At 42.9% G+C, this 27,170-nt stretch overlaps 2 protein-coding genes across 2 annotated transcripts in view; one reads left to right on the forward strand and one right to left on the reverse strand.

The window, feature by feature from the left end:
* LOC117046275 (guanylate cyclase 2G-like) overlaps positions 1–4,014 on the forward strand; it is a 30,056-nt gene extending 26,042 nt beyond the window's left edge. The window contains exons 18-21 of the mRNA XM_033148074.1: positions 402–576; positions 2,081–2,179; positions 2,967–3,058; positions 3,895–4,014. Of these exons, the coding sequence (XP_033003965.1) occupies positions 402–576; positions 2,081–2,179; positions 2,967–3,058; positions 3,895–4,014 (486 nt within the window). The remainder of the gene's footprint in view (positions 1–401; positions 577–2,080; positions 2,180–2,966; positions 3,059–3,894) is intronic.
* Positions 4,015–9,515: 5,501 nt separating this feature from the next.
* On the reverse strand, positions 9,516–25,321 carry TECTB (tectorin beta). Its single transcript, XM_033148075.1, has 10 exons — positions 25,219–25,321; positions 23,870–24,060; positions 22,857–22,999; positions 22,681–22,753; positions 19,504–19,607; positions 19,334–19,417; positions 17,907–18,069; positions 15,529–15,598; positions 10,128–10,160; positions 9,516–9,682 (listed from the first exon to the last, which is right to left on the reverse strand). Exons 1-10 carry the CDS (start codon positions 25,292–25,294, stop codon positions 9,516–9,518), a joined length of 1,104 nt encoding a protein of 367 aa, XP_033003966.1. The 5' UTR covers positions 25,295–25,321.
* Between the last annotated feature and the right edge of the window lie 1,849 nt (positions 25,322–27,170).

A 27,170-nucleotide genomic window follows, 5' to 3' on the forward strand; every position in this document is an offset into this window, starting at 1 on the left:
GCAACCCCCGAGTCGGACATGACTGGACCTAATGGTCAGGGTCCCTTTACCTATATCAGTACAGTATCTCTGAAGATAATAGCGAGAAATGAATGAGAGATTCCTTTCATCTAGCGCTCTCTCTCTCTCTCTCTCTCTCTCTGTGTGTGTGTGTGTGTGTGATAATGTGGGTTCTGAATTGGGCATAACCTTTCTAAGCAGTTGAACTTCTAAGCAGGCTTCCTTCATTTTCCTGTGTCTCACTTTCCAATTTATTGGAAAAGTGGGACTAATTAATTAATTAAATGTTTCATTAATTTTCAATGAATTATTTAACTGAATCAAGCCATTAATGTCCATCATTCTTTTTCTCCGTGACACACTTCTGTGCAAGCACTAATGATTCCTTTGATTGCTTACAGGTTGAAACTATCGGAGACGCCTATATGGTTGCTAGCGGCCTCCCCATTCGCAACGGGAAGAAACATGTTGAGGAAATTGCTACCATGTCTTTGCACTTTCTCAATGCAATCATTTCCTTCAAGATTAGGCACATGCCGAATGAGAAACTGAGCCTGCGTATTGGTATTCATACAGGTGAAAGGCAGTGGTTTCCTCTAAGCATGATTTTAAAGCTTTTGCTACATTGTGAGGACAGGCGGAGTCCCCCCAACCCCAGGTGACCCCCGAGCGGAATAATGACTCAAGACAACGCGCTATGGGATTAAAATTGGCCACAGCTTTATTAAATTTCAGGTGTAGGGAGACCTTGGCTCAGGCATTGGGCGTTTGTCCTCCCCAGTACTCAGCTGGGGATATGGGAGACTTCAGGGTTATCCAGAATGTGTGGGGATTGGGCTGGCTGTGGAGAACATATGTTCAAGCAGAGAGCCCGCCCCCTGTTTTGCCGCTGTTGGAGGGGAGAGCAATGACAACCTCTCGGTGTTTGACCAAAGCCTCCCCTCAAAACCCCTTTAATGGGGAACCATGGGATCACCGCTGCAAGGGGGATGTGGGTAACCGCTTCACGCCCCCCCCCCCATTTAGGAAGATAGACTAAAGGATTCCGCTCAAGGCCTGAAACCGCCAAAGTTGTGATGTTTTGTTATGGGAAAGGCAAAACCTGCCAATGCAGGAAAATTCCTTTCCAGCCCTTCAACAGCGACCCTGATGTAGCAGCGGCTGCGTACCTGTGGAGAAGAGGTTAACCTGCAAAAGAAGACTTAACTGAGGGAGGGGAGGGTGGGAAAAGCTCTAGAGCTGACTGCCGCTTGTGTGGGCAGGGTGGTCCCTCCCCCTACCTGGCCAATCCCCTGGCAACGCAGGTGGGATTAGGCAATTGGTTGAGGTAGGCGGAGACCTCCAGGTATCCAGCCTGGGGAGGATGAAATCAGCCCGAACTACCAGGGGCCGCACTCGGATCTGGGGGGCTGCACGTGACCACGCAAAAGGCGCCCCCCCATTTGATGTGGGAAGCAGTCAATGTTTATTAAGTAAGGGTTCTGAGAGTTGCTATGAGACCCTTTCCCTCCCCCCAGAGAACTACAAGTCCCAGAGTTCCTTGGAAAGAGGAATTGATTGTTAAACCACTCTAGGAATTGCAGCAATGTGAGAGAATAGGAATCTTCTAACAAGTCTCAGAGGTCACATGATCAGGGGCATCGCTAGGGGGGGCGGTACGCCCCGGGTGACAGGGGAGGGGGGGTGACTAGTGGCGGTCCCTCCCACCACTCTCACACACCGCCGTGTGGTCAGGGGTACCTTTACCTTTAAGTCTATGACACATTCTCATTTTTGTGTATCTATGTAGCAAATGGCTGCAGAAATGTCTGACGTTACTACTTCAGAGTAAATATATGTATATCGACTTGTATAGACTACGTTTTTTGGGGGGAAGTAGTCCACTTAACTACTTCCCTCCCCCCCAAAACCCCCCAAAACATGACTGTTCTGTGGGAAGCAGAAAAGACAATTGGTAAATGGGATCACATTGCTGTAAAATCCAAACATTGATTCATAACTCTTAAAAGCATTATTGCATATGCGATTCTGCCTTTCTTTTCTCTGTGGCTGATGCCTTTCCTGGTGTTTGTTCTTCTAGGCCCAGTTGTTGCAGGTGTGGTAGGGATCACACGGCCACGCTACTGTCTGTTTGGAGACACAGTGAATGTGGCTTCAAGGATGGAAAGTACCAGCTTACGTACGTTGCATGTATTTGTTATGAAGGTAACAGAAAGGTTGGTGTAAACTGCAAAAGGCGAGAGAACATGTTGTGCTTCAAAAGCCAATGAATGAAAGCTTAGAGCAGGGAGAGAAGCAGAACTTTCAGCAATGTATAATCATGAAGGGAGCTCTTCAGGCCAGTTGCTGGGAAGCAACAAGAGAATTACATAGCCATTATGCCCTCCTTGTGTGCTTCCCCAAGGAAGGTGGTTGCTCATTATTGGCAATAGGTTAATGGACTATACAGACCTTTGTTCAGTCTGAGTAGGAATTTTCTTCTTTTTTTAAGAGTATTACAAGGGGAAGAAAAATGAAAAGTTGGTGGGCACATTTCATGTGAAGAACTGTCATCATTCCCATACACCACACTTGCCTCTGAATTGGCAATTGAGACAGTGGTACTCAACACTGGGAGTTGGATTTAGCTTGGGAGCTGCTGCCCCCGTTCTGTGGCTTTTTAAGCACCATGTCCCCAATGTTCTTATAGTGGGTGGTCCTAACAACCAGCTTCCAACCGATGCTCAGGTGTAAGGCCACTTGAGTTGTTAGTTGAAATCAGCTGCAGTTTCCTTGTGCCCACCTATTTCTCTTACCTCATAGCCAAGTCCTAACACTGAAAGAGTTAGTTGGTACAAATATAAGCAACTGTCCATGTTTGTTTTTACTAGATCATTTTTAGAGTTTTTCTTTCCAATATAGGCAATCAATATGCAATATGGTAAATTGTTCCCTCTCTCTCTCTTTCTTTCTTTCTCTCTCTCTAGCTCTCCAAATCCATGTCTCTATGATCACAGCAAATGTTCTCCAAATGATTGGAGGTTATGATTTGCAGGAAAGAGGAACCATAAGAATAAAGGTATAGTTCTCATGGAAATAGGGGTTCATAGAGCTGGGAAGAACCCAGTGGTGATCTAGTCCAAGCTTCTGCACAAACACAAGGCCACCAGCTTCTGGCCATATGAATTTTTAAAATTCCAAGTCAGACAAAAGTCCTCCACCACAAGCAAGGAGCAGATACGCTGGAGAAAGGTATACCATACCTTGTGAATACACCTGCCCCTAGCTTAATATTGTGTGAAGTTTTGCATGTTGAGTTTTCAATGTCATGGGACCTTGGCCTCAGAACTAGGTGATGGATTGTCAGGCACTTTGACTAGTAACAAATTTAGGTCAATCACTGAACTATTGGGGGGGTCATCTTAAGATGTTGGACAATACTATTTATTTTTAATATGTCTGTAAGCAGCCATTCCTGTGGGTTAGGTTTTAATATACATAGAGTGTTCTGGGCCCAGAAAATCCTGTTGCATCCCATGGTTCTGAGTAAGTCTTGACAGCAAGAGCCAGAGCTCCCCCACCCCCCAAAAAAGTCAGTCTAAATATGCATCTATCTATCTATCTATCTATCTATCTATCTATCTATCTATCTATTAAGAAATGAAAATCTATGTCATGGACCTGTGCCCTAGCAATCTCCCTGATGTGAATACTGGGAGGAAAGGATAGAAAATTCCAAGAATCCATCTTCCCTATTTTTTTTTCACATCACCTTTATCTTTTACCTTGAAGGGAATTTGTTTTATTCTTCAAAGCACCAACTATTCCTAAGGTGTGTGCAATCATTTAGAGGATTGGTTTTGTTGTGGTTATGTGAGGCAACTTTGTTTTCATGTTATTTCTCTTGGCTGCCAGGGCAAAGGACAGCTAAGAACGTTTTGGCTGAAAGGAAAGGTTGGATTCCATCTGGCCCTACCAGAGTTTGGCAGTGATGTAGAAAGCGGCCCAAAGGGAAATGCAGAGGTAGATATGTAGCTATTAGACCTGGCAAGCAATAACATACATTGGACAATATTGTATAACCCATATGTGATAAGTGCAGCGTTTGCATGGGGAAGGATTAGCACATGGGTGTAGGCGAGCACACCCACCCCAAGGGGCACAAACGGGTGGTAGTGTTGAATTCCTTATTGTTAAAGCACTCCATTGCAGAATCTCCCAGGGTACACCACTCCCGCTACATAGCTAGCTAGGCATTTACTCTCTAGCCTTGTGCCCTGAATGTTGGAGCAACGACATAACCATGTCTCTTCCTGAATGCAAAACCCCTCATTTGACAAGGCACGCACACAAGCAACCTGCAACTTTCCCTGAACCTGGTGCTTTAAGCCCCTCCTTGTCCTTGGAGACAGAGGAGGAGGGGGTGGAAGAGATCCTAACGACCCAAGTCTTCTAGGGATTTCTCTTCCTCCCAAACCTCCCTGCAACTTTTCCCGCACCTCGGACAGCCCCATCTCTTCCTCTTCTCTCAGCCCCAACTCCTGCTTCACAGGTAGCACAGAACCCCACAACTCACTGGCCCCTTCTCTTAGATCCTCCTCCAGCTCCCTTGCCTCCTTCACATGCCTTTTGGAATCCTGCCAGCCACTGACATCTACCATTGGGGAAATCGAGCCATACGAAAGACTGAAATTGCTTTGGTAATTTTTAATTGATTTAACGGCTGGGAATCTTCACAATTTATCCTGTCACAATAAGTCCTCTTCTTATCCTCATCTGCCAGTGAGTGCGCAAGTATTCCATTAGTTCTGGCTTTGCCAGCCTGGTGCCCCCCCCCCCCCCCGATGATTTGGGCTACAGCTTCCATTAGTCATGTTAACATGGGTGTTTTGGCTAGGGCCAATGAGAACTGTAGGCTCAAACTTTGGAGGGCACCAAGTTTGCTAAATCTTCTTTAATCTGACCAGCCTTTAGCTTGGCTTTTCTGGGGCCTTATGCTCTGTGAGTTTAACCTTAACGTTCATAGTTCCTCCTGCTCCTCCTACCCCTCACTCCCCAGTTCTGGAGATGGAAAAGGTGTGTGGGGGGGAATCAAATCCCTTAAACTAGGTTAGCCAATATTGCGTCCCATCAGCATGTCTAGAACAGATTGTGTGTTTGTGTGTGTACAGGGGGTGCAGAGCAGGGAGGAGAGAGAGGGAAAGGCCTGTTGAGTAAGCAGAAATCCTTGTGCCAACGGGACCCTATCTGAGGGCCTGAACTGGATACACCTATTATTGCCAGTCTGTGCAAGTACTTAGTTGTGTCAGTTATTCTTTGCAGTGGCACTGTAGTATTTTGGAAACTATTTCCAAATAGTTCCTCAGGATACCTAGCCCAAGGCCCAAATACAATTTATATCTTAACAGTGGATAAATATGACTCATTTATGGTCATAGTCAACCATCAACAAGATCTTAATCCAGAGTAGTGTAGCACAATGTCAGAGCTGTTACAATGAATAATCGGTTGCCTTCTGTACTTTCAAATGGAGTGTGGGAGCTGACAAATGCATTTCAGTCCTGGGGACAAGTGTTTTGTAAGAAGATTGTTTCTCTGTGATAGCCACAGTGGAGAATAACAAGTGGATTAATGGAAAAAACTCTCAAACAGCCCCCCTTTCAATTTTATTTATTAAATTAAAATTCCCGTTAATTATTTCCACTATACAGGGCTGCCTTCAGATGGCTCAGGAGTTGGATAACTCCAAATCTTCCAACATTTCTCAGAAGAAAATAAGGATGTCCTAAGGAAAAGCAGGACATTCTGGTATCAAATCAGAAACCGAGACAGCGTCTATAAATTCGGGACTGTCCCTGGAAAACAGGGATACTGTACTTGGAGGGTCTGCAAAGGTGTAGCTAGTTGGCTATTATGTTTCCAAAAGTTATCAGACACTTTGTTTTATGAACTTGGCCTAGATGTAGCCTAGATCAACAACTTTGGGGTAAAATTGTAAAAAAAGCTCAACAACTTCAAACCTAACACAACTGAGTAAAAATTAGTTAAAACAGTTGAATCAAGAGTTTCAGCATAACATATTCCATAAAAGTGTGTGTAGCATGTATGTTCAAGGTAGAAAAATCAAGTTCTGAAGTGAGGAGGAACCTGCATTAAAACATATAATTGCTTCTTCTACTATGTCCTGAAATGTGCTTTTCCTCTCATGAACAATACTATTCAATAAAGACAGACTGTGGTCTGACTATATCCGGGGTGCCTAATCTGTGGCCCTCCAGACGCTACTGGACTCCAACTCCCACCAACCCCAATCAGCATGGCCAATGGTCAGGGATGATGGGAGCTGTAGCTCAACAAGATCTGGAGTGTTACAGGTTACCCACCTTTCTACTTCATCAGCCTGCTGAGAGCCTGAGGTTCTTGCCTTTGTCCACCTGGCCCAGGGCAAGGCCTGACAGGCTTCATAAGAATTGCTGCTGCTCAGCAAGGAGTGGGGTATTTTGGGGGAAGTTTTGTTTGGAGTTTTTGTTGTTATTGATATTATTTTTTGTATATTTATTTGTATGTGGAAATTGTTCAGTTTGGTTATGTAGTTTCTGATGTGTTTTATTTATTTTTATGACTACTTTGCTATGTTTGTAATTATGTAAATCTTTTCATATTGTAAGCTGCCTTGAGCATTGTATTAACTGTGGAAAGGCAGCATACAAATAAAATTATGATGATAATGTTAGTCTAAGAGACATCTGTTACACAGTGGGAACAGGTGCTATGTCACAGCACAGACACCAGCTGTAATTCAAATACTTTCTTGGGTTGTGGCTCTCACAGGCTGACAACCTTTAGCCTTCAAAGACATACAGCCATAGCTTGGCACGCAACACCCACACATACTCATTCACTAACATGATGCATTCTGCAGATGCTCCCAAACTGTATGCAATACAGGCATTCATCATGTGGGTGGATGTTGTGCTTATTCACCTGCAGCAATCTTTGCTAGCCATCATGAGTTCCTTGATTCTGAAAAATAGATATCCACTTCCAGTACATGGAATCAGCACTGCTGCTCACTTAAGCAGCAAGCAACAGCACACACAGTCTTCTCGCTAACAGATGCTGAGCCCTAATTCACGTGACTTTCATTCTAGCAAATTCTCCATCATTTATGTTTTATGTAACATATTCTTGTGCTGAGCCACCATATAGAAAACTGTGTGCTAGAATTGCTATGGTCTCAAAGAAGTAGAAACAGCTATGCTCTAGGGAAAAGAACTGCCCGTCAACCAAATAGTGCTGTATTGTTTTTGAGTTTGGTGGAAGTAGAATGCATGCCTGAGGTCCCTTGTACAATTCCTGGATCCAGCACAGATTCAATTCCAGGCTAGCTTCTTGGTGAGGTAATGGCCCTCTAAGCATAGGCCATTAAGGTAACAAAGGAAGTGGCTCTGTACCTGATGACAAATGGGTGGGAGCCCCTCAAGACGCTGGTAGTTAGAAAGAGAAAGGCCAGAGATGTGAGTTGGTGTGTGAGGTAGAAGCTTGAAGCAAGGCTGCAGACTCAAGCCTGTGAGACAGAGCCATGTCTGATTATTTCTAGAATCCAAGCCTATGGCTATGGGCGAAACAAGACCCTCTTAGCGTGTTAATGCTGTGAGCCCCTCCTAGGTTCAAGTTGTATTTATGTGCAAATAAACCATATATCATAAAGACACTGCAGTCTCCACTGGCCTTTCTTCTGAAGGAAACCGAACTCTGGGACCCCTGGAATTCACACCACTCACAGCCTGGGGTGGTGTGTAACAGTATTGTACTTTTTAGAAACACCACCACCATGAGAGTGAAGCCAGCAGTCTTCTGCTAAGAGTGCTCCCAGAATCCCAAGAATGATTTAGCTCCTTAATGCACACAGCCAGGAAGCGAGGACTTCCTTGTCTTTCGACCAACACTTGGAAGCAAACAGCGGACTTCCCTCTAGCGCTCTCACTTATTTGAAAAATGTGCACACAGCTGGTAAAAATCACCATTGCTATTCTCAGCTGCCACAGAAACCAAATGTAAGCCAGGTGAAATTTATTTGTCGTGTAAAACAAGGCAGCAGGTAAAACAAGCATCTCTTCCTAGCAGTAAAGGACAATGGGGGTGATCAGCAGCAGCTGATGTTGGGTTGAGTATTATAAAAGAACTGCGCGAACTCCGAGAAAGAGGAATAAATGGCAAAGGACAGCTGCAAAAAAGAGAGAAATAGGAAGAATGTGAGTAGTCTCACTCAGTGAATTTCTGTTACATTGCCGTTTGATATTTTATATAGCCACAGTTTTGATACCATTTAAAAAGGCCCAACCCATGATTTATCATTCCATCTTTCCACGGGGATTAAGTTATTGGATCATGCTGAGTTCAATTTTTATATAGAGCCTTGTGGTGGTGGATGTATGCCTTGCGGCAGAACTGTTCCAGATGAGGAAAATCCTGGAATCTGCCTGGGTTGGCCATCTGCCATGATCAGGAATGTTTTAGTTAGGATGCAGGCTGTGCTGTGCAGCCCACTCGCCACACAATGCCAGTAAGGCCACAAGTGGAGCTGGATGCCCATTAATTTCGATGGGTTTACTTGCGTAAAACTCATTTGAATACCACCCTGTATTAAGCCAAAAAGTTAGTGATTCTGGGTGAATTTATAACTTTTGTTTCATATTTTTCTTGCTGTCACTTTTTTTTACCTCAAGGGCCTCAGGCCCATGGGGGAGGGGAGGAGCACATTTCAGGGGCTTTGCTCCGGTGATGAGTGGAGCCAAAAGCAAAGCAGGCAGAGCAATGGATGTGATTCTTATCATTATCTAGTGGGCTACATTCCAGTCATGCAAAAATTAGACACCTCTCTCCATCCTCCAGACAGACAAGCAAGAAAGAAGCATTATCCATACCCTCCAACATGTTAGGACTGAAAACTAGGATGTGCATGTTCCCTGACATGCTTCTGTGTGAGTCTTGTGACCTGTGTGAGAGCACTGAGGCAAAAAAACTGAGCACTTTGGGGGTTCCGGGCTTTCACGTGAGGTCCTGATCTCACACTTTTTGGGGCTCCATGATCTTGTGAGAGAGCATGGCACCCAAAAATGGGGTGTCCCAATTTAATTGGGGCACTTGAGAGGTATGCATTATCACAGTTGAAGGACACATTCCAGTTAGGGAAAAACACTTGCAAAGGATGTGCAGCAGGGCTGGCGGGGTTGGGTGGGTTGAGGCCTTGAGACAGTGTTAAGGGCCAAATAAGGCTGCCTAGTGGCTGCAGAGTAGTGGCCCGTAAAATATGTGGCGGCCTGGGGAGGGGCAAGGGCCTATGAAGAGTCCCAATGATCAGGGGCAGAGCAAGGGGGCGGGGGTGGTCCGCCCCGGGTTCCAGGGGAGGGGGGGTAACACTTCGGCCAGCCCTGCCCTGCCCCGCCCCGCCCCGCCCCGCCAGCAGGCCTCGGATGGGCCGTGAGATGGAGCGGGCTTGCCCCACAGCCTGCTTGCAAACCTCAGCAACGCCACTATGGCGCAGCAGACATGTGCAGTGCATTGTACGCACTGCGTATGCGCCTCTGAGTATGACGCATGACGTGTGACGCGTGCATCAGGCGCAGTGGCGCTGCGCACACGCGCCGCCTTTGGGTCCCAGGGTTTGCTGGCCTGGGTGACCGAGCGGCTCGGTATGTGCCTGCCAATGATCAAATAAGGGGCCAGAGGGGTGCATTTGGCCCCCAGGCCTAAGGTCCCCCACCTTTGTTGTAATTGTTTTTATATTAGCTTTTTCTACATTTATGATGTTTACAAGCTTTCTTGATTTATATTTTTTATAATTTTATTTCTGAATTTCAAAAGTTTAGAAATTGATCCATACTTTACTGATTCCTATTCATTTCACATTCTACTTCCCCACCAGCCCTCCATGGTATCTCTTATAATTTCTGGAATTGATTTACATTGATTTCCTTGATTTATCATAAACAAGGACATGGCAACAAATTCTGTCCAGGAAAGCAATTAATTTAATATTATTATAATTCTGACATCCTTCAAAGTTTATTATATGGGATTTTCATTAATGCTGATAAATTTCCATTGACTAACATGTTAGATAGTTTAATATTTGTAATTTTTACCTGAAAGGTTGTAATTCTTTGTTAATCCTCTATCTGTGAGAAATAAGAAAAGTTAGAACGCTCACAGGAAATGACTTATAAGCAAAAAGATAAATCAAAGCAATAATGTGATTAACATTACACTGCCACAAACTACATGCTAAAGTAATGATCCATTCAGCAAGGTGGAATAGCTTGATTTTATTACTTCTTTATGTCCTTTAAAATGTTTGTATCTTGCATTATCCTTTAATATATCAGTGTCTGAAAGTGGGCCCTCCAAACAGGCCCCTTATGTGTGGACGTGTTCTCCTATTTCTGTGTTAAAATAATAAAGTGATCTGGAATAGGATCTAAACTCAAGGCCTTTATAGCTCAACAAAACACTGGGCAATGCAAAACTATAAATGGAAAGTGTGCCCTACAACATGTGTAGGTCCCCTCAAAACTTGGAGACTGTAAAATCTTGAGGCACACCAGGAGTTACGGTACTGAAATCTCATAGTGGAAACAAAATTTAAAAAATCCCTTCCAGTAGCACCTTAGAGACCAACTAAGGTTGTTATAGGTGCTACTAGAAGGAATTTTTTATTTTGTTTCAACTATGGGAGACCAACATGGCTTTGTTGTTGTTGTTCAGATCGTTCAGGTCGTGTCCGACTCTTCGTGACCCCATGGACCAGAGTACGCCAGGCACACCTATCCTTCACTGCCTCTCGCAGTTTGGCCAAACTCATGTTAGTAGCTTCAAGAACACTGTCCAACCATCTCATCCTCTGTCGTCCCCTTCTCCTTGTGCCCTCCATCTTTCCCAACATCAGGGTCTTTTCTAGGGATTCTTCTCTTCTCATGAGGTGGCCAAAGTACTGGAGCCTCAACTTCAGGATCTGTCCTTCTAGTGAGTACTCAGGGCTGATTTCTTTGAGAATGGATAGGTTTGATCTTCTTGCAGTCCACGGGACTCTCAAGAGTCTCCTCCAGCACCATAATTCAAAAGCATCAATTCTACGGCGATCAGCCTTCTTTATGGTCCAGCTCTCACTTCCGTACATTACTACTGGGAAAACCATAGCTCTAACTATACGGACTTTTGTCGGCAAGGTGATGTCTTTGCTTTTTAAGATGCTGTCTAGGTTTGTCATTGCTTTTCTCCCAAGAAGCAGGCGTCTTCTGATTTCGTGACTGCTGCCACCATCTGCAGTGATCATGGAACCCAAGAAAGTGAAATCTCTCACTGCCTCCATTTCTTCCCCTTCTATTTGCCAGGAGGTGATGGGACCAGTGGCCATGATCTTAGTTTTTTTGATGTTGAGCTTCAGACCATATTTTGCGCTCTCTTCTTTCACCCTCATTAAAAGGTTCTTCAATTCTTCCTCACTTTCTGCCATCAAGGTAGTATCATCAGCATATCTGAGGTTGTTGATATTTTTTCCGGCAATCTTAATTCCAGTTGGGGATTCATCCAGTCCAGCCTTTCGCATGATGTATTCTGCATATAAGTTAAATAAGCAGGGAGACAATATACAGCCTTGTCGTACTCCTTTCCCAATTTTGAACCAATCAGTTGTTCCATATCCAGTTCTAACTGTAGCTTCTTGTCCCACATAGAGATTTCTCAGGAGGCAAATGAGGTGATCCGGCACTCCCATTTCTTTAAGAACTTGCCATAGTTTGCTGTGGTCGACACAGTCAAATGCTTTTGCATAATCAATGAAGCAGAAGTAGATGTTTTTCTGGAACTCTCTGGCTTTTTCCATAATCCAGCGCATGTTTGCAATTTGGTCTCTGGTTCCTCTGCCCCTTCGAAATCCAGCTTGCACTTCTGGGAGTTCTCGGTCCACATACTGCTTAAGCCTGCCTTGTAGAATTTTAAGCATAACCTTGCTAGCGTGTGAAATGAGTGCAATTGTGCGGTAGTTGGAGCATTCTTTGGCACTGCCCTTCTTTGGGATTGGGATGTAGACTGATCTTCTCCAATCCTCTGGCCACTGCTGAGTTTTCCAAACTTGCTGGCATATTGAGTGCAGCACCTTAACAGCATCCTCTTTTAAAATTTTAAATAGTTCAGCTGGAATATCATCACTTCCACTGGCCTTGTTGTTAGCCAGGCTTTCTAAGGCCCATTTGACTTCACTCTCCAGGATGTCTGGCTCAAGGTCAGCAACCACATTACCTGGGGTGTATGAGACCTCCATATCTTTCTGGTATAATTCCTCTGTGTATTCTTGCCACCTCTTCTTGATGTCTTCTGCTTCTGTTAGGTCCTTTCCACTTTTGTCCTTAATTGTGGTAATCTTTGTACGAAATGTTCCTTTCATATGTCCAATTTTCTTGAATAAATCTCTGGTTTTTCCCATTCTGTTATTTTCCTCTATTTCTTTGCATTGCTCGTTTAGAAAGGCCCTCTTGTCTCTCCTTGCTATTCTTTGGAAATCTGCATTCAATTTCCTGTATCTTTCACGATCTCCTTCGCATTTTGCTTGTCTTCTCTCCCCCGCTATTTGTAAGGCCTCATTGGTCAGCCACTTTGCTTTCTTGCATTTCTTTTTCATTGGGATAGTTTTTGTTGCTGTCTCCTGTATAATGTTACGAGCCTCCATCCACAGTTCTTCAGGTACTCTATCCACCAAATCTAAATCCTTGAACCTGTTCTTCACTTCAACTGTGTATTCATAAGGAATTTGATTTAGATTGAATCTTACTGGCCCAGTGGTTTTTCCTACTTTCTTCAGTTTAAGCTGGAATTTTGCTATAAGAAGCTGAAGATCTGAGCCACAGTCAGCTCCAGGTCTTGTTTTTGCTGAGTGTATAGAGCTTCTCCATCTTTGGCTGCAGAGAATATAATCAATCTGATTTCGATGTTGCCCATCTGGTGATGTCCATGTGTAGAGTCGTCTCTTGTGTTGTTGGAAAAGAGTGTTTGTGATGACCAGCTTGTTCTCTTGACAGAACTCTATTAGCCTTTGCCCTGCTTCATTTTGATCTCCAAGGCCAAACTTGCCAGTTGTTCCTTTTATCTCTTGACTTCCTACTTTAGCATTCCAATCCCCTATAATGAGAAGAACATCCTTCTTTGGTGTCATTTCTATAAGGTGTTGTAAGTCTTCATAGAATTGATCGATTTCGGTTTCTTCAGCACTGGTAGTTGGTGCATAAACTTGGATTACTGTGATGTTAAAAGGACTGCCTTGGATTCGTATCGAGATCATTCTATCATTTTTGAAGTTGCATCCCAGTACAGCTTTCGCCACTCTTTTGTTGACTATGAGGGCCACTCCATTTCTTTTACGGGATTCCTGCCCACAGTAGTAGATATGATAGTCATCCGAACTGAATTCGCCCATTCCTGTCCATTTTAGTTCACTGATGCCTAGGATGTCAATGTTTATTCTTGCCATCTCATTTTTACCACATCCAGCTTACCAAGGTTCATGGTTCTTACATTCCAGGTTCCTATGCAATACTTTTCTTTACAGCATTGGACTTTCCTTTCGCTTCCAGGCATATCCGCAACTGAGCGTCCTTTCGGCTTTGGCCCAGCCGCTTCATCAGCTCTGGATCTACTTGTACTTGTCCTCCGCTCTTCCCCAGTAGCAAGTTGGACGCCTTCCGACCTGAGGGGCTCATCTTCCAGCGTCATATCTTTTATATGCCTGTTGTCTTTGTCCATGGAGTTTTCTTGGCAGGGATACTGGAGCGGCTTGCCAGTTCCTTCTCCAGGTGGATCACGTTTGGTCCAAACTCCGCTATGACCTGTCCATCTTGACCTGTCCATAGCTTGCCTGAGTAATTCAAGCCCCTTCGCCACGACAAGGCAGTGATCCATGAAGGGGAACCTACCTGTAACTGAAACATGGCTACCTACCTGTAACTGAAATCTCATAGTTAGCCTCCAACCCTACTGTTGCTGGAAGGACCACAGCTCAGAGGTAAAACATGTGTTTTGAATGCCAAAGGTCCCATGTTCAATCCCCAGCATCTCCAGGTAGAACTCAGAGACCTGCTGTCAGTTTGTGTAGATAGCTCTGAGTTGGATGGACCAGTGCTCTGACACTGGAGCTACCTATGTAGTTATATGTTCTGTACACCTCATATGGATGCTTTGGAACACCCTTCTTTGCAAATGACTCTGCTGAATTTCTTCTGAACTGATGAATGAGACAAAGAAAGCCACAAATCCCCAGTCATCCTTAGCCACAATTTCCCGCTGCAGAGTGCAGAACTGTAAACTTCTCCATCTCCATTTGCAGGGGAACTACAAATTGCATAATCCCTAGCTGGAAATAACATACCAGAACATGCCCAGAAGTATCGTTTCCAACTAAGGATAAAACCTGCAAGGTATCACCTGTGTCTAGTAATACCTCTCTTCCTACTTTTGCAAGTTTAATACGGTGTCGGATTTAGGGTGGTTCAGGCAGCTCCCCCATATGGGGCGCTGAGCTGAGAGGGCCCAAAATTGAGAAGATCCATAATTGAGAACATTCATTTGGGGGCACCAGATTTTTGCCTTGCTCAGGGTGCCATTCTACCAAAGATTTCCCAAGTCCGCCCCTGATTAATATATATTTGCTTTTGGCTTGGCAGGGGAGCAATGCTTAGTGGAAGAGGACAAACTTCATTTGGAGCAGGACTCCTAAGAGTTCTGGGTCCAACCAGTGGCGTAGCAAGGTCAGGTGGTAGCCGGCACGGAAAATGTCACACACCCCGCATTGAAATCTAGTTGGACTCCCAAGAGACTGTGATCTACTCACAGTATAAAAAGACTGGCTGTGATCTACCCATTGTCATTGCCAGGATTAGTTCCGCTTTTTCTAGGAGAGGGTTGACCAAAGTTGTTGAGCTTTCTGTGGGGTTACAGGGTTTGGGCCCTGAGTTGAGGGAGCTTCTATCCTTCCCTCCAACCTCCGCTTGTTTACTCCTTCCCGTCCTCTCCCTGCCTTCCTGCCTGCATGCCTCCTGCAGCAGCCTGGGAGTGTGGGGCTCTCAAAACAGCAAAGTGGTGCAGCTCCCCCTCCCCCCCCCAGCTCACAGTAGGCAGGAGTCACGGGCAGGCAGCACGCAGAATGTCACCCCCCTCAGTGATGACACCCAGGGCAGGGCGGACCGCCCCCACCTTGCTCCACCCCTGGGTCCAACTTAAAAAGATTTGATATTTCATCCCCACATTTGAAGAATTTCCCTAGTAATAGATGTAATCAGACATTAGGAGGATATTGGAAACCAGCCCACACCAGTTAATCTGAAACACCTGCACCAGCAATCAAACCCAGTAAGTTATTGCATTCCTACTGAAGAGGCTGATTAATTATCCTACCTTTTCATCAAAAGGCATCATTAATCCTCCCCTTTGCAGGTAAAGAATAAACTTTTTCGCAATGTAGCACCCTAATTATAAATCAAAATATCCTTCTGCACTTACTGTTCACAGTGAGTTCGGCCATTAAAACACCACCTGTTGGCTCCATTCGTTGTCTCCGATTTGTACATAACTTAAAAGCAACAAAGAAAACGATTTGCTTGATCAATATATATTTCTAAAATATTTCATATTTATCCTGCCTTTCATCAAATCCATGATCCCGGGGCATGCAGTCCTAATAAAATAGTCAGTGAAATCACAACCTCAAACTCAGTTAAAAGCTATCACATAGAATATACGGTAAAACCCACCATTACAAAATACAGCAGCAGACTACACCCAGATATGATAAAAGGTAGACAATGTGTATAGCCATAGAACTGAACACATAATTAACAAAGGAACATTTCCCCCCCCCCCCTATAAACCTAATAAACCATATCAGTGTGTTAGCATCTTTGTGGCTCTCTAGGCATAGGGGAACGATGATCCTGGGCTTATTTATTCAGCAGTAACAGAGCAATCCTTACTCCAGTGAGGCATCAGTGGGGTGGAGTGGAGCAGCACAGCCAGGGCTGCATCCAAAGTCCTGCTGCCCATATCAGCCAGGGTGGAAAGTGCCGAGAGTTGCAAAACCCAGTTCTGTGCTATTGCTCCATGTAATGCAGCCTGAACTGTGCCCAATGCCTTCAAATGAAGACAGCAGGGGTGGCCTGGGGTCCAAGAGATCATGGGCCAGCTTATTTTTCACTCCCAAACCTATTTGCAGCTTTTTTTAGGCTACTGCCAATGGGAGTCCCGCAGATGGTACTTCCACCTGCCTATACTTTCAGTAGATAGAACTGGGAGTTCCATGACAGCATGATGTTGGTATCATACCATGGGCTGAAGCCAGTAGAGCTGTTTTGGGCAGGGTGGAGGAAGACCTCTCAAAAAGACTCTTGCTAGTGCAGCAGATCAGGGGGTTGGAATTGTGGTCCAAGCCCCATGTTGTTCAATAGAACTCACTTCCAGGAAAATGTACAGAGGTTTCAGCCTAAATCACAAGTACTTGGAGACAGAAGCAAGAGTCACCACAGGGCTAAGGGTGGGATCTCCAGACCAGCAGTCTCATTTGCCTCATTTCATTTCAGTTTTGTCGGAAAAGATCAAGGGTAACTGGTCAAAACAGGGTTTAAACATACAGCACTGAGGGGGATGTATGACTCCAGTTCAAGGTAAATAGTTCCTAAGAACAAAGCACTGCAGGGTACTTAATGGAACATCAGAGGATTCCTCCCTGCATGGTTTATTCAAATTCATTGTAATAAAAGAAAACAGCATCCAATTATATTTTCTGGCCCGAGATAAGTTGGTGATTTCTGGGCAATGTGTGGTGTCTTCATTCAGTTTCCAATGTCACTTGGTTTAACACAGAAGGCAGCCCTGTTAAGGAAAGTTTTTAATGTTTGATGTTTTATCACCCAGCCAGATGGGCGGGGTATAAATAATAAATTATTATTATTATTACATGTTTCATGTTCTAAATTCTCCCAAAGATGTGCTGCAATGCGATGGGGTGAGCTCCCATTTCTCGGTACCTGCTCCTGCCCACCTAGCAGTTCGAAAGCACGTCAAAGTGCAAGTAGATAAATAGGTACAGCTCCAGCGGGAAGGTAAATGGCGTTTCCGTGCGCTGCTCTCTGGTTCGCCAGAAGCAGCTTAGTCATGCTGGCCACATGACCCGGAAGCTGTACGCCGGCTCTCTCGGCCAGTAAAGCGAAATGAGTGCCGCAACCCCAGAGTCGTCCGTGACTGGACCTAATGGTCAGGGGTCCCTTGACCTTTACCTAGCCAGCTGCCAGATGGTAGCGATAGCAATCAGACAAGATTTGAATGTTTTGCTTGGGTCAAGTTGACCCAAAACCAAGAATCAAAGAAAACTGTTGACAGTAACGTAAGTTCCTTTCAGCTACCCAAAATCAAAAAGGTGTGTGCTGATTATCTGCTATTTAGCTACATGTATCCATGGGTATAAGGACATGGATGGCGCTGTGGTCTAAACCACAGAGCCTAGGGCTTGCCGATCAGAAGGTCGGCGGTTCAAATCCCTGCGATGGGGTGAGATCCCGTTGCTCAGTCCCAGCTCCTGTCAACCTAGCAGTTCGAAAGCACGTAAAGTACAAGTAGATTATTAGGTACTGCTCTGGTGGGAAGGTAAATGGTGTTTCTGTGCACTGCTCTGGTTCGCCAGAAGTGGCTTAGTCATGCTGGCCACATGACCCGGAAGCTGTCTGTAGACAAAAACCAGCTCTCTCAGCCTATAGAGCGAGATGAGCGCTGCAACCCCAGAGTCGTCCGTGACTGGACCTTATCACCACTTTAATAAGCCCTCGGGAATATGCAGGTTTTTTTGCAGGCTAGACTTCATTCTTAATTGTTACACACAAAAAACTTACCACAGGGCACGATAACTTCTCACTGTCACATACATGCGTCTCACAGTGCAGCCACACCTTGGAGAGTTTGGGAATATTCCGGAACCGAAATGCATTAAACTGGAAGGTCGCTCGGCTGTCTTTTCCATTTTCATGCACTATGATGGTGTCATCTGTTGGGCACCTGAGCCACATGATAACAGGCACTCTTAGAAAGAGAAGAACCATAAGGCACCCCTTTTCTTCTGCTATCTCTAATACTATCACTGTATTTATTGTGGCTATTGCAAGAACATAGCATGGTTTCTATGACAAACTGAGTACCTCTGTTAGATTCAGTTGTGTAAAAAGAAGCTGTGATTGGACAAAAATGAGAGAGTGAAATGTCTGTCCTATATACTTCTGGTTGATTGAAAACAGTAGTAATGTTGTAGAGAACAGGGTAGCCAAAATAGTGTCCTTGTCCTATAAATGTCGTTGGACTGCAACTCCCATCATCTTTGACCAATATCTATGTTGGCTGGGGCTGATGGGGATGGTAGTCCAACATGTGGAGAGCATCAACTTGGCCACCACTTGGTGTAAAAAAATAATAATAAAAAATCACCACTACAGGAAGTGAAACCTTGGATCAAAACCCCTAATGATTTGCTCAAACCACATCGTATGCAGTGGTACTTCGGGTTAAGAACTTAATTCGTTCTGAAGGTCCGTTCTTAACCCGAAACTGTTCTTAACCTGAGGTACCACTTTAGCTAATGGGGCCTCCTGTTACCGCCGCACAATTTCTGTTCTCATCCTGAAGCAAAGTTCTTAACCTGAGGTACTATTTCTGGGTTAGCGGAGTCTGTAACCTGAAGCATCTGTAACCCGAGGTACCACTGTACTAATCACACAGGCAAACACTATGTCACATGTACTATTATTTATTTATTACCTGCCCTTCACCCTAAGGTCCAAGGGTGGGTTACAACATTAAAGCACTATATTATTATTATTTTTAAAACAGCCTACAATGATAGCAAATAAGGTGGGTCCTAAAAACATGCATCTCAAATGTCAAAGGTCAGAGGTATGTCTTCAGCATTCTCCAGAAACTGGATAATGAAGCTGCCAGCTGTGCCTCTGTGGGGAGGGATTTCCACTACTTAGGGGCCACCACAGACAATGCCCTCTCCCGGGCTGCCATCCCCCAAGCCCCTGAGGACAGAGAAACTACCAAGAGGCCCCCTCTTCCGATCTCAGCACCCAAGAGTGAAGGAGGTGGTCTTTCATATATTTGGGGCCTGAGTTGTATAATATTACTAGAAAAAGTACTTCAGGTGACAATAAGTCTAGCCTAAATTTTATTCTATTAACTTCAGGATGGCATTGGTTTCTTAAGATATGCTTACAGTTCCATTTCATGTCAGTAATGTTTATGTCGACCTTCTCACAAATTTACCTACCCCTTAGTTATCAGAGGCCACTGGACTGGAAAGAAATATTCTGATGAGGGGGTTGCCCAACAGTTAGTCAGAACTACTTTAAATCTGAGGAGACAGAGAGATGTGAGTACCAGACGAGTGAAAATTTCAATGATAATTTCACATTGGTGTTGATTTATGAAAAGTTGCACCTGCTACTTAAGCCCTTTGCTTCTATGCCAGCAAATATGTCTGAACCAATTTCTGAAGTTTCAACTACGAAGGGGGCTTCCTTCTTGGTTGTAAACTTGGCATTCTGAGAGGGAAAATGGAGGAATGGGTTAGTAATGCAAAGGAGGAACAGCAAAAGCTTAACAATTAGATATAAATATACTCTGTAACCAGCAATTTCCACTTTGTTTCCTCCTATGCCATTTTTTTTCTGTGTTTCATTCATTTCTCTTCAAATTCTTATGATGTTTGCCCTAAATTGGCTCAAAAAAAGGATGCCTTGAAGTCGAGTGTGTAATGCTTCAATGAAAGCTCAAGAAATGTGGCTTTGAAGGAACTATTCCATGCAAATCACTAAACAGCCACATATAAAGGACAACAACAAGCTTATCTATATCAGAGGGGAAATAACCATTTATTGGCAACATCCAGCTACCAGTTTGCCATAGCCAGCCATGCAGTGTTGAATGAGGAAAACCACACATTTCTCTGGTGAGCACGGCCCAAGATTAATTGTCCATGAAGCATCAAATCACTCAATGTCTTCTCAAATTCCAATGCTAAAACTGCCGGGTGAAATGACTCAAATACAAAATTGATTCAGTGATACCTGTATACATTACATAACACACACAACCTGGTTGATGCATGCTATGGAAGATATTTGTGATGTGGAAAATTGTCAGAAAGGAAGATAGTGAAATGACTTCGCAACTGAACTCCCCCCTCCCAAGGTTTTCTCTCATGATAATTACATTGCATTAAGAATAGAAGAAGCTATTCTATTAAGAATAGAAGAAGCTGCCTTATACCAAGTTGGACCACTTAGCTCAGTATTGTGGACCATTTGCAGGCAAAGTATGTGTTTTGACACTGAGCTACCTTAGTTATTTCAGTGCTCAAAAAGGCTCAATCGGTCAGTGTCAAACCACTTGTTGGGTTGCAGCCTATTCTTAATAGTATAACAGTTTTTCAGAAGAGCAGTAAGAACTCGGGCACAACAAATTTAATTCTGAAAAAAGAAGTTGATATATAACCAAGCCACACGAGCTGGTGAAATGTACATAAATACATAAGAAAACAAAGTAAGCCTGCAGGATCAGGCTAATGGGTCATCTAGTCCAGCATCCTATTCTCAAAGTGGCCAGGCACATGCCTGCAGGAAACCCACAAATACAACAGCATTCTCCTCTCCTGTTTAGCACAATTCACCCCCAAGCCACAGCTAGTTAAGTAACTGTTATAGACAATTTTCCAACAGTCTTTTATTCTAGGCGTACTGAAACAAGGAATATAAACACCAACACAGTGCAGTTTCAGTGACATTCTATTACTTTAGGGTCATGGGAAAACGTCAGTCACCTGACCCCATGGAGAGAATCTCTGCTAGAGTATCTTGAGGTCTGGCCTCTTCAGTTATTCATGGCAAAATCTGGGCCACCCTCTGTCTGAAATTTGACAGAAAGAGATTTGGAGTTGATTTCTATTCAAGCACTGAGTGTGCTCACACATACTGTACCAAAATACTGAAAGGGGGTTAGAACTTTCAGTTAAAAGCCTTATAACCTGGAACAAACACGAGAAACCAAACACAAAGCGGAATAAAGATCCCAAGAGAACAATAAGCATCTTCTCGATTCAGAGGATAGCTAGGCAAATTTCAGGGGGAATGAAAGGAACTTCTATGCGTAGCGAGACCTAAAAGACAAGATAGTCATTGCCCTTTGTTTGTGGCTTTTGGGAGGGTTTAATGGCGTCGGTTACAGCACTGGTGCAGAATGCTGAGAGTACAGTGCTTGGACCACAGTTTGGAACTGCAAATATATAAAGAAGATGTAGAAAGCAGTCTGCATAGTACATTGTTACACGATCAGTTTAATAAACAATCAGATCCTAACGGCATGTTTGGTGTCATGTAGGGAAGAATCTCAATGTTGGGTTCATTTGCTACAAAATTTGAATTAACATAATTCAAGTGCATAGAATAATTGAGTGGTACCAGACCAGCCTATAATACAGCAGATGTTTACATAAGTAATGAATTGTTTTACTGCAAGGCATATGCTCATCATGTGAGCCAAGGGGCCCATAAATTAAAAATCTTAAAATCTACATGGTTACAGTCAAATTGTGGCTCTGGCATCTGGTGCAAAAACTGAGTTGATACATGCGTGCCCATTATCACCCAGTGACTACAGCATCAAGCGATGATTTATATAAGTGAAACTTCTTGGCACACAATGAATAGTACAGAGCCCACACCACACCACACTACTAGAAACACAATGCGGAGCTGCCATTCTGTGAATGGGAGAATTTCTTCCATTTGCAGAATGAGTTTGAATCCAGGTGAAGCTCCAATGACCAGAAGTGGAGAAGAGGAGAGTTTCACCATTTCTTCCTGCATCCCCCAGGACATCTCTTAAAGGGACTCCAAACTGCCTCATGCAGATTTTGGGGGCACAGGTAGAACCAATGCCTGAAATCATGCCATTCCACAAGCAGAACTCCAATGAATTATTGATTTAACCCAAATATTTTTGAATGCAATCTGTTTATAATATTGAATAAGAAATGCTTAAGTGATGAATGTACATGCACGTATCCTATTATGCAGACTAATAGGAAACCCTTGTGCCTGTATTCTGTTATGCATACTAATGCCCCATAGCCAAAAGAGCATTAACCACACATGGGTGAGAAGGTATCCACAGGCTTGGATGAAGCACAAGAAATAATAATAATGGTTTAGGAAAAAACTAAGGGATGAGAAATCCAGTGAGGATGAGCATGTTTAAGGCCATGGAATGCTGGAGAGGGTAAAAAAAAAGGAAAAGGAAAATGTGGGAGGAAAGGGAATGGAATGAAAGAATGTATGACTGGATTGATGGCAAAATTTTGCTGCAATCTTACTTGTTTGAAACCTAAAAACCACTGTTAAGGCTCGCTGGTTTGTGTAGCCTATGGTACCTCCAAAGAGTAATATTTCTAACATAATGGTCTACAATCAAATTTTCATTTACATTTGGTAAAATGGAGGAAGTCACTTATGTATTTGTGTATTTTTGGAGAAGTTATCAAATGCCCTCTTCACTTCACCATTGCACCACTGAAAAATTTACAGTGGAAGACAGCAGACAGACACAGAGGGTACTTACAGAATAGAAGTTGAGGGACAGCTGGCTTTCAAATGAACCGGAGCTGCCATTCTTCACATGGATAGTTGCCACTCTAAAAGAGGCAGGAAATGTCACATGACTGAATCATACACTGTTGAATGCAGAGTGAGGCAAATGCTAGAAGACGGAGGCCAATTGAATCGAGGCAGAGTTACCTTTGGTCAAAGGCAGCATGGTTCACCAGATAGTTTGCATGGTATGTGCATGTAAATGAGTAGTTTACAGGCTGGCTCTTCACAATCACGGAGGTGTCATTGGAGACGATGGAGTTATAGAAATGATAGATGGGGCTTTTGAACTGCAACCATGAAAAGATCAAGAGGTAAACGGTGACACTGCATACGCCAGTTTTGTTTTACACAGTCACGTCAAGAGTTCACTTCTACATTATCTCAAATTTCCGAAATAGTAAACACACATGAGAGAACATGCGGGAAGCAGACTATGACTGATCAGGTGAAATAGGCTTTTGCCAACAAAAAGTCATGCCCTGTAAATAAGTTGGTCATTAAAGTCCGTGGGTTGTTTTTGTTTTTGTTTTGTTTTGTTTTTGCTCCAAACTTTTAGGCTGGGTAATAAATATCACCTCTGTAATCTAGAGTCCCTCAGCAACTGTGAAATAGATTTGCAGTGCTTTATTTTATTTTTTAAAATGTCTTGTAGTTATCAGTTGGTTTAGACATAAACATACACCCAAATCTCCATTCAGATCTTCCCCACATGTACAAGGGAATGTGTGAAGTAGGAGTGTGATCTGCACTGTTAGCCCTAGGTATACACATATTTAGTACAGGGTCTGCATAGGGGTGTGTGGCGCGGCACCCATGATTTTACATGTGCCGCAACTGTGAAAATCTCCCTAGTGCACATTGCTGTACAGATGTCATTTTAAATGCCTGTACATTGAATGGATAGGGCCAGCAGTGTGGGCTCCATCAGGGTGAAGCTATCAGGGATTAAATATAAATTTTTAACAATGGATCTATATAAAACAATATTGAAAAGGTATAAGAGATATTGTGAATCTATTGTTTTTCAAATTATAAATAAAAAAAGTTGTTGTAAAACTGGTGAAAGTCTCAGGAAAGGCATGAACAGCTTCATACATTTATTGGACACAGTCACCACCCAAATTGGGTAAAGAAGAGTTTATACTTTGGCTACTTACATCAGATTGAGTTCCACAGTATGACTTATTTTTGGGTGACAAATCTGGGATTGTAAACTGGTAATATCCTGACTCATGGACCCCGTTGTAGCAAATTCCTCCAAGAGCCAGTTGATTAACTTCCCATCCATAAGGACATTCGGGGATTCTTGCGATTATGGTTTTAGGATAACAGTACACCAAAATGGCATCTAGAAGTAAGGAAAAAAAGGGGGGGGAGCACTTCTAGAGCATGGTTAAGTGATTACAAATTGCTCCTCTATCATTATTTTGCAAATGCCAGCCTGGGCCTCATCAGTGAAAACACAAGTTCCAAGGCTTAGCTCTGGTAAGCCTGGACTCTAATCAAGTTTTCAGCTTGGCAACTAGTTGCTTCTCCAGATGTTCAAAGTACATTCAATAAATGCATGTGGTAGAAGGCAGAAGGCTGCAACCCCAATGTACACATGTTCATTAGGATGCCTGGAGGGTATGTCCATGCCATATAATGTTCAGATGGATGAATCTGTCACTTTCAGTTTCTCTCAGTTTCTCATTTCCTGTCTTCAGTTTTCTACATTTACACATCAGTTTGCAATTAAAGCAGTGCTTTTTTTCTTCTTCTAAAAAGATGTTTAGGGGTACAGGTACTGTCATTTTCCTACTCATATTGAAATACTGCCCCTCAATGAGGCTAAACTTAGATTCACAAAATGTTTAGGGGTATGCGTCCCCCAGAAAAAGGCACTGAATTAAAAAGGAAAATAATAATCAGCTGCTAACATTTCAGTTTAACTACTGCCATTACCAGTTTAACAGGTACTCTTAACATGGGCTGGGGCAGTTACACTTCCAAAGCAAGAACAGGGACACTGGCTCACATTAATCCACCATTTATGAAAACAACAGGCCCTTAAATTCAACAATTTGTGTTCCGGTACTGCGTTTCAGTGATGAGGTGACCAATGCCGATGGAAAAGCCAAAGGATACATGGTCCAAACAGTCTAATCACAATATTGTGAGATCTCATGGAGCACACAGCACGTTCTCATTTTGCCTCAAGCGATGAAACAAGGCTTGCCGCTTCTGTGTTGCACCATCTATTGTACCACCTGTTGTGTGGCCATTTTTCACTAGGATTCTTGTGCTGGATTTCATACTGCACAACCAATATTATGCTTTTGCAACAGTCCTTGCACCGGCAGTCAGAGAACATTCAATCCAAGCCCATATATACATTGTCATAAACAGGTTGTAATGAATATCTGTGTAGAAAGCTGAGGATCTCTTGATAAATAAAACTAAGCAGTTTGAAGCGTATTTAACTGCAAAAAGTTGACATAGCTGGAATAGTATGCAGCTATTTTACCTGCTTTGTTTGGACTGCAACGTGCCACAATGCCTCGAGCCAAGATGACCCACAGGAGAAAAGCCACCATCACCATCTTTCCAAAGATATGTAAATACTAAGAAAACCAAGACTTGATTTTCCAAAATGATGCTGGACGTTGAGAAGGATTCACATGTATCAAACTTCTTTGAAGTGCCTGTGAATTACCAGAAGTGTGAAATGTAAACTCTTCTATCCAAAATGAGTTAAGTGCAATTCCCAACACAAACTATTAAAATCTACTGCATTTTGAATCTTTCCCTTCCATGTTCTTACAGCACAACCTTATCCCTATCAACTCAATAGATACAGGTAGGTAGCCGTGTTGGTCTGCCATAGTCAAAACAAAACAAACTTCCGTTTCAGTGTATCTGAAGAAGTGTGCATGCACACGAAAGCTCATACCAAGAACAAACTTAGTTGATCTCTAAGGTGCTACTGGAAGGAATTTTTTTATTTTGTTTCGTTTTAACTCAATAGATAGATCATATTGAGACCAGTGGGTTTGAGGGTACTGGATTGCAACCTTTATCTTCTATCTAAGAAGAGACCTGTGTCATAAGAAATTAATTACTAATGCCTTCTTTCATTTTATGTTTTAAACAAACTTTTTTTATATAAAAAAGAGGTAAAATGGGATCTGGAGGAGAAATACTAAATCTGACAGTGAATAGGATTGGAGAGAAAGCATACACTGGAGAAAAGAAAATATCTCATTAGAAGGCAAGAGAAAAGTCAAAGTAGCAAAAATATTTTACACATTCATTGATTTGGCATTGTAATTTCTATTGTTAACTGGATGATTTTGTGCCTTGTATCCAAACATTCTTTCACATGAGCGTAATTATTGCTATTCTACCTCACAAATTATAATTATAATCTAAAACAATGTATTCTGAAGCTTAATATTTCTGTGAGATCACCTGTTTTAAAGCCACCCATAATACATTACTCATAATGATATTTATTTCAAATTAAAAAAATTACACAAATCATACCCTGAACACTGAAAGCCATTTTTAGCATTACCATTTTATATTTTATCATTGTAATCCATCTAGGCATCTGTCTGATGTTTTCAATCAATCTCATAATTTGTTTCAAAATATATTACACAATATTTTCAAACACACATTTTACTAGTATTACATTTCCGTTTCATTCGCCTATCTACGTCCAGGAAAATGTTTAGAGCATCATACATACAGCATTGGAACAAGGTTGCAGATCAAGCTGTTCATTATCTCTGTTTAAAATGAAAGAGGGTATGTTTGCTTTTCCCAAGGTGTTCTTTCAAACAGCACCAGCTGGCATTATCTTTGCTTTATATAGGCCATCTTGTAAAAGGAGCCCCTGCGTATTCAGCCTTGATTAGCCCTTGTGGGGAAACAGGGTTGGATGGATAACAGGTTAGATCACTCACTTTCCCAATACAAGCAGTCCAAGTTTTTCAGTATTCAGTATTCTAGTGTCAAGTTGTGTCACATGAAGGACTCTTTACCAAAATTATGACTCACTTTTAAATGTCTAAAGAGAAATCTGATTATTGCAACTGGCATGGTTTTACAAAAATGTGCATATTTTTTCATGCAGTGTTTAAAGAGAATTGCAACTGGCACAGATCTTGTTTCATGAACTGAGCTATTAAAATGTGTGTTTTATATTATAGGCACCTGGTTGGTCCAGAACTATAAAGGACTTTAAAACAAACTGAAACACTTCTGTAGTCATGTCCAACTAAGTCTTCAGAGTAAACCCACAGAAATCAAATAAGTCAATTGGTTTAAATGGGTCTACTCTGTGTATCTTAGTTGGATATCACTCCTAATGTTTATGGTAAGTCTGAGTGTTTTTCTTTTTAAAGGGATGCCTAAAATCTCACCTGGCGTGCTCTGGTCCATGGGGTCACGAAGAGTCGGACACGACTAAAC

This window comes from Lacerta agilis, chromosome 5, assembly GCF_009819535.1.
Source record: "Lacerta agilis isolate rLacAgi1 chromosome 5, rLacAgi1.pri, whole genome shotgun sequence".
Lineage (NCBI taxonomy): Eukaryota > Metazoa > Chordata > Lepidosauria > Squamata > Lacertidae > Lacerta > Lacerta agilis.

Excerpts from the sequence above, each read along its gene's own strand:
- TECTB (XM_033148075.1), bottom strand. The coding sequence starts at position 25,294 with ATGGTGATGGTGGCTTTTCTCCTGTGGGTCATCTTGGCTCGAGGCATT. Across the intron at positions 24,061-25,218 it reads TTGCAGTCCAAACAAAGCAG|ATGCCATTTTGGTGTACTGT; the intron begins GTAAAATAGCTG and ends CCTTACTTCTAG. Across the intron at positions 19,418-19,503 it reads GCAAAGGGCTTAAGTAGCAG|ATTTAAAGTAGTTCTGACTA; the intron begins GTGCAACTTTTC and ends CTGTCTCCTCAG.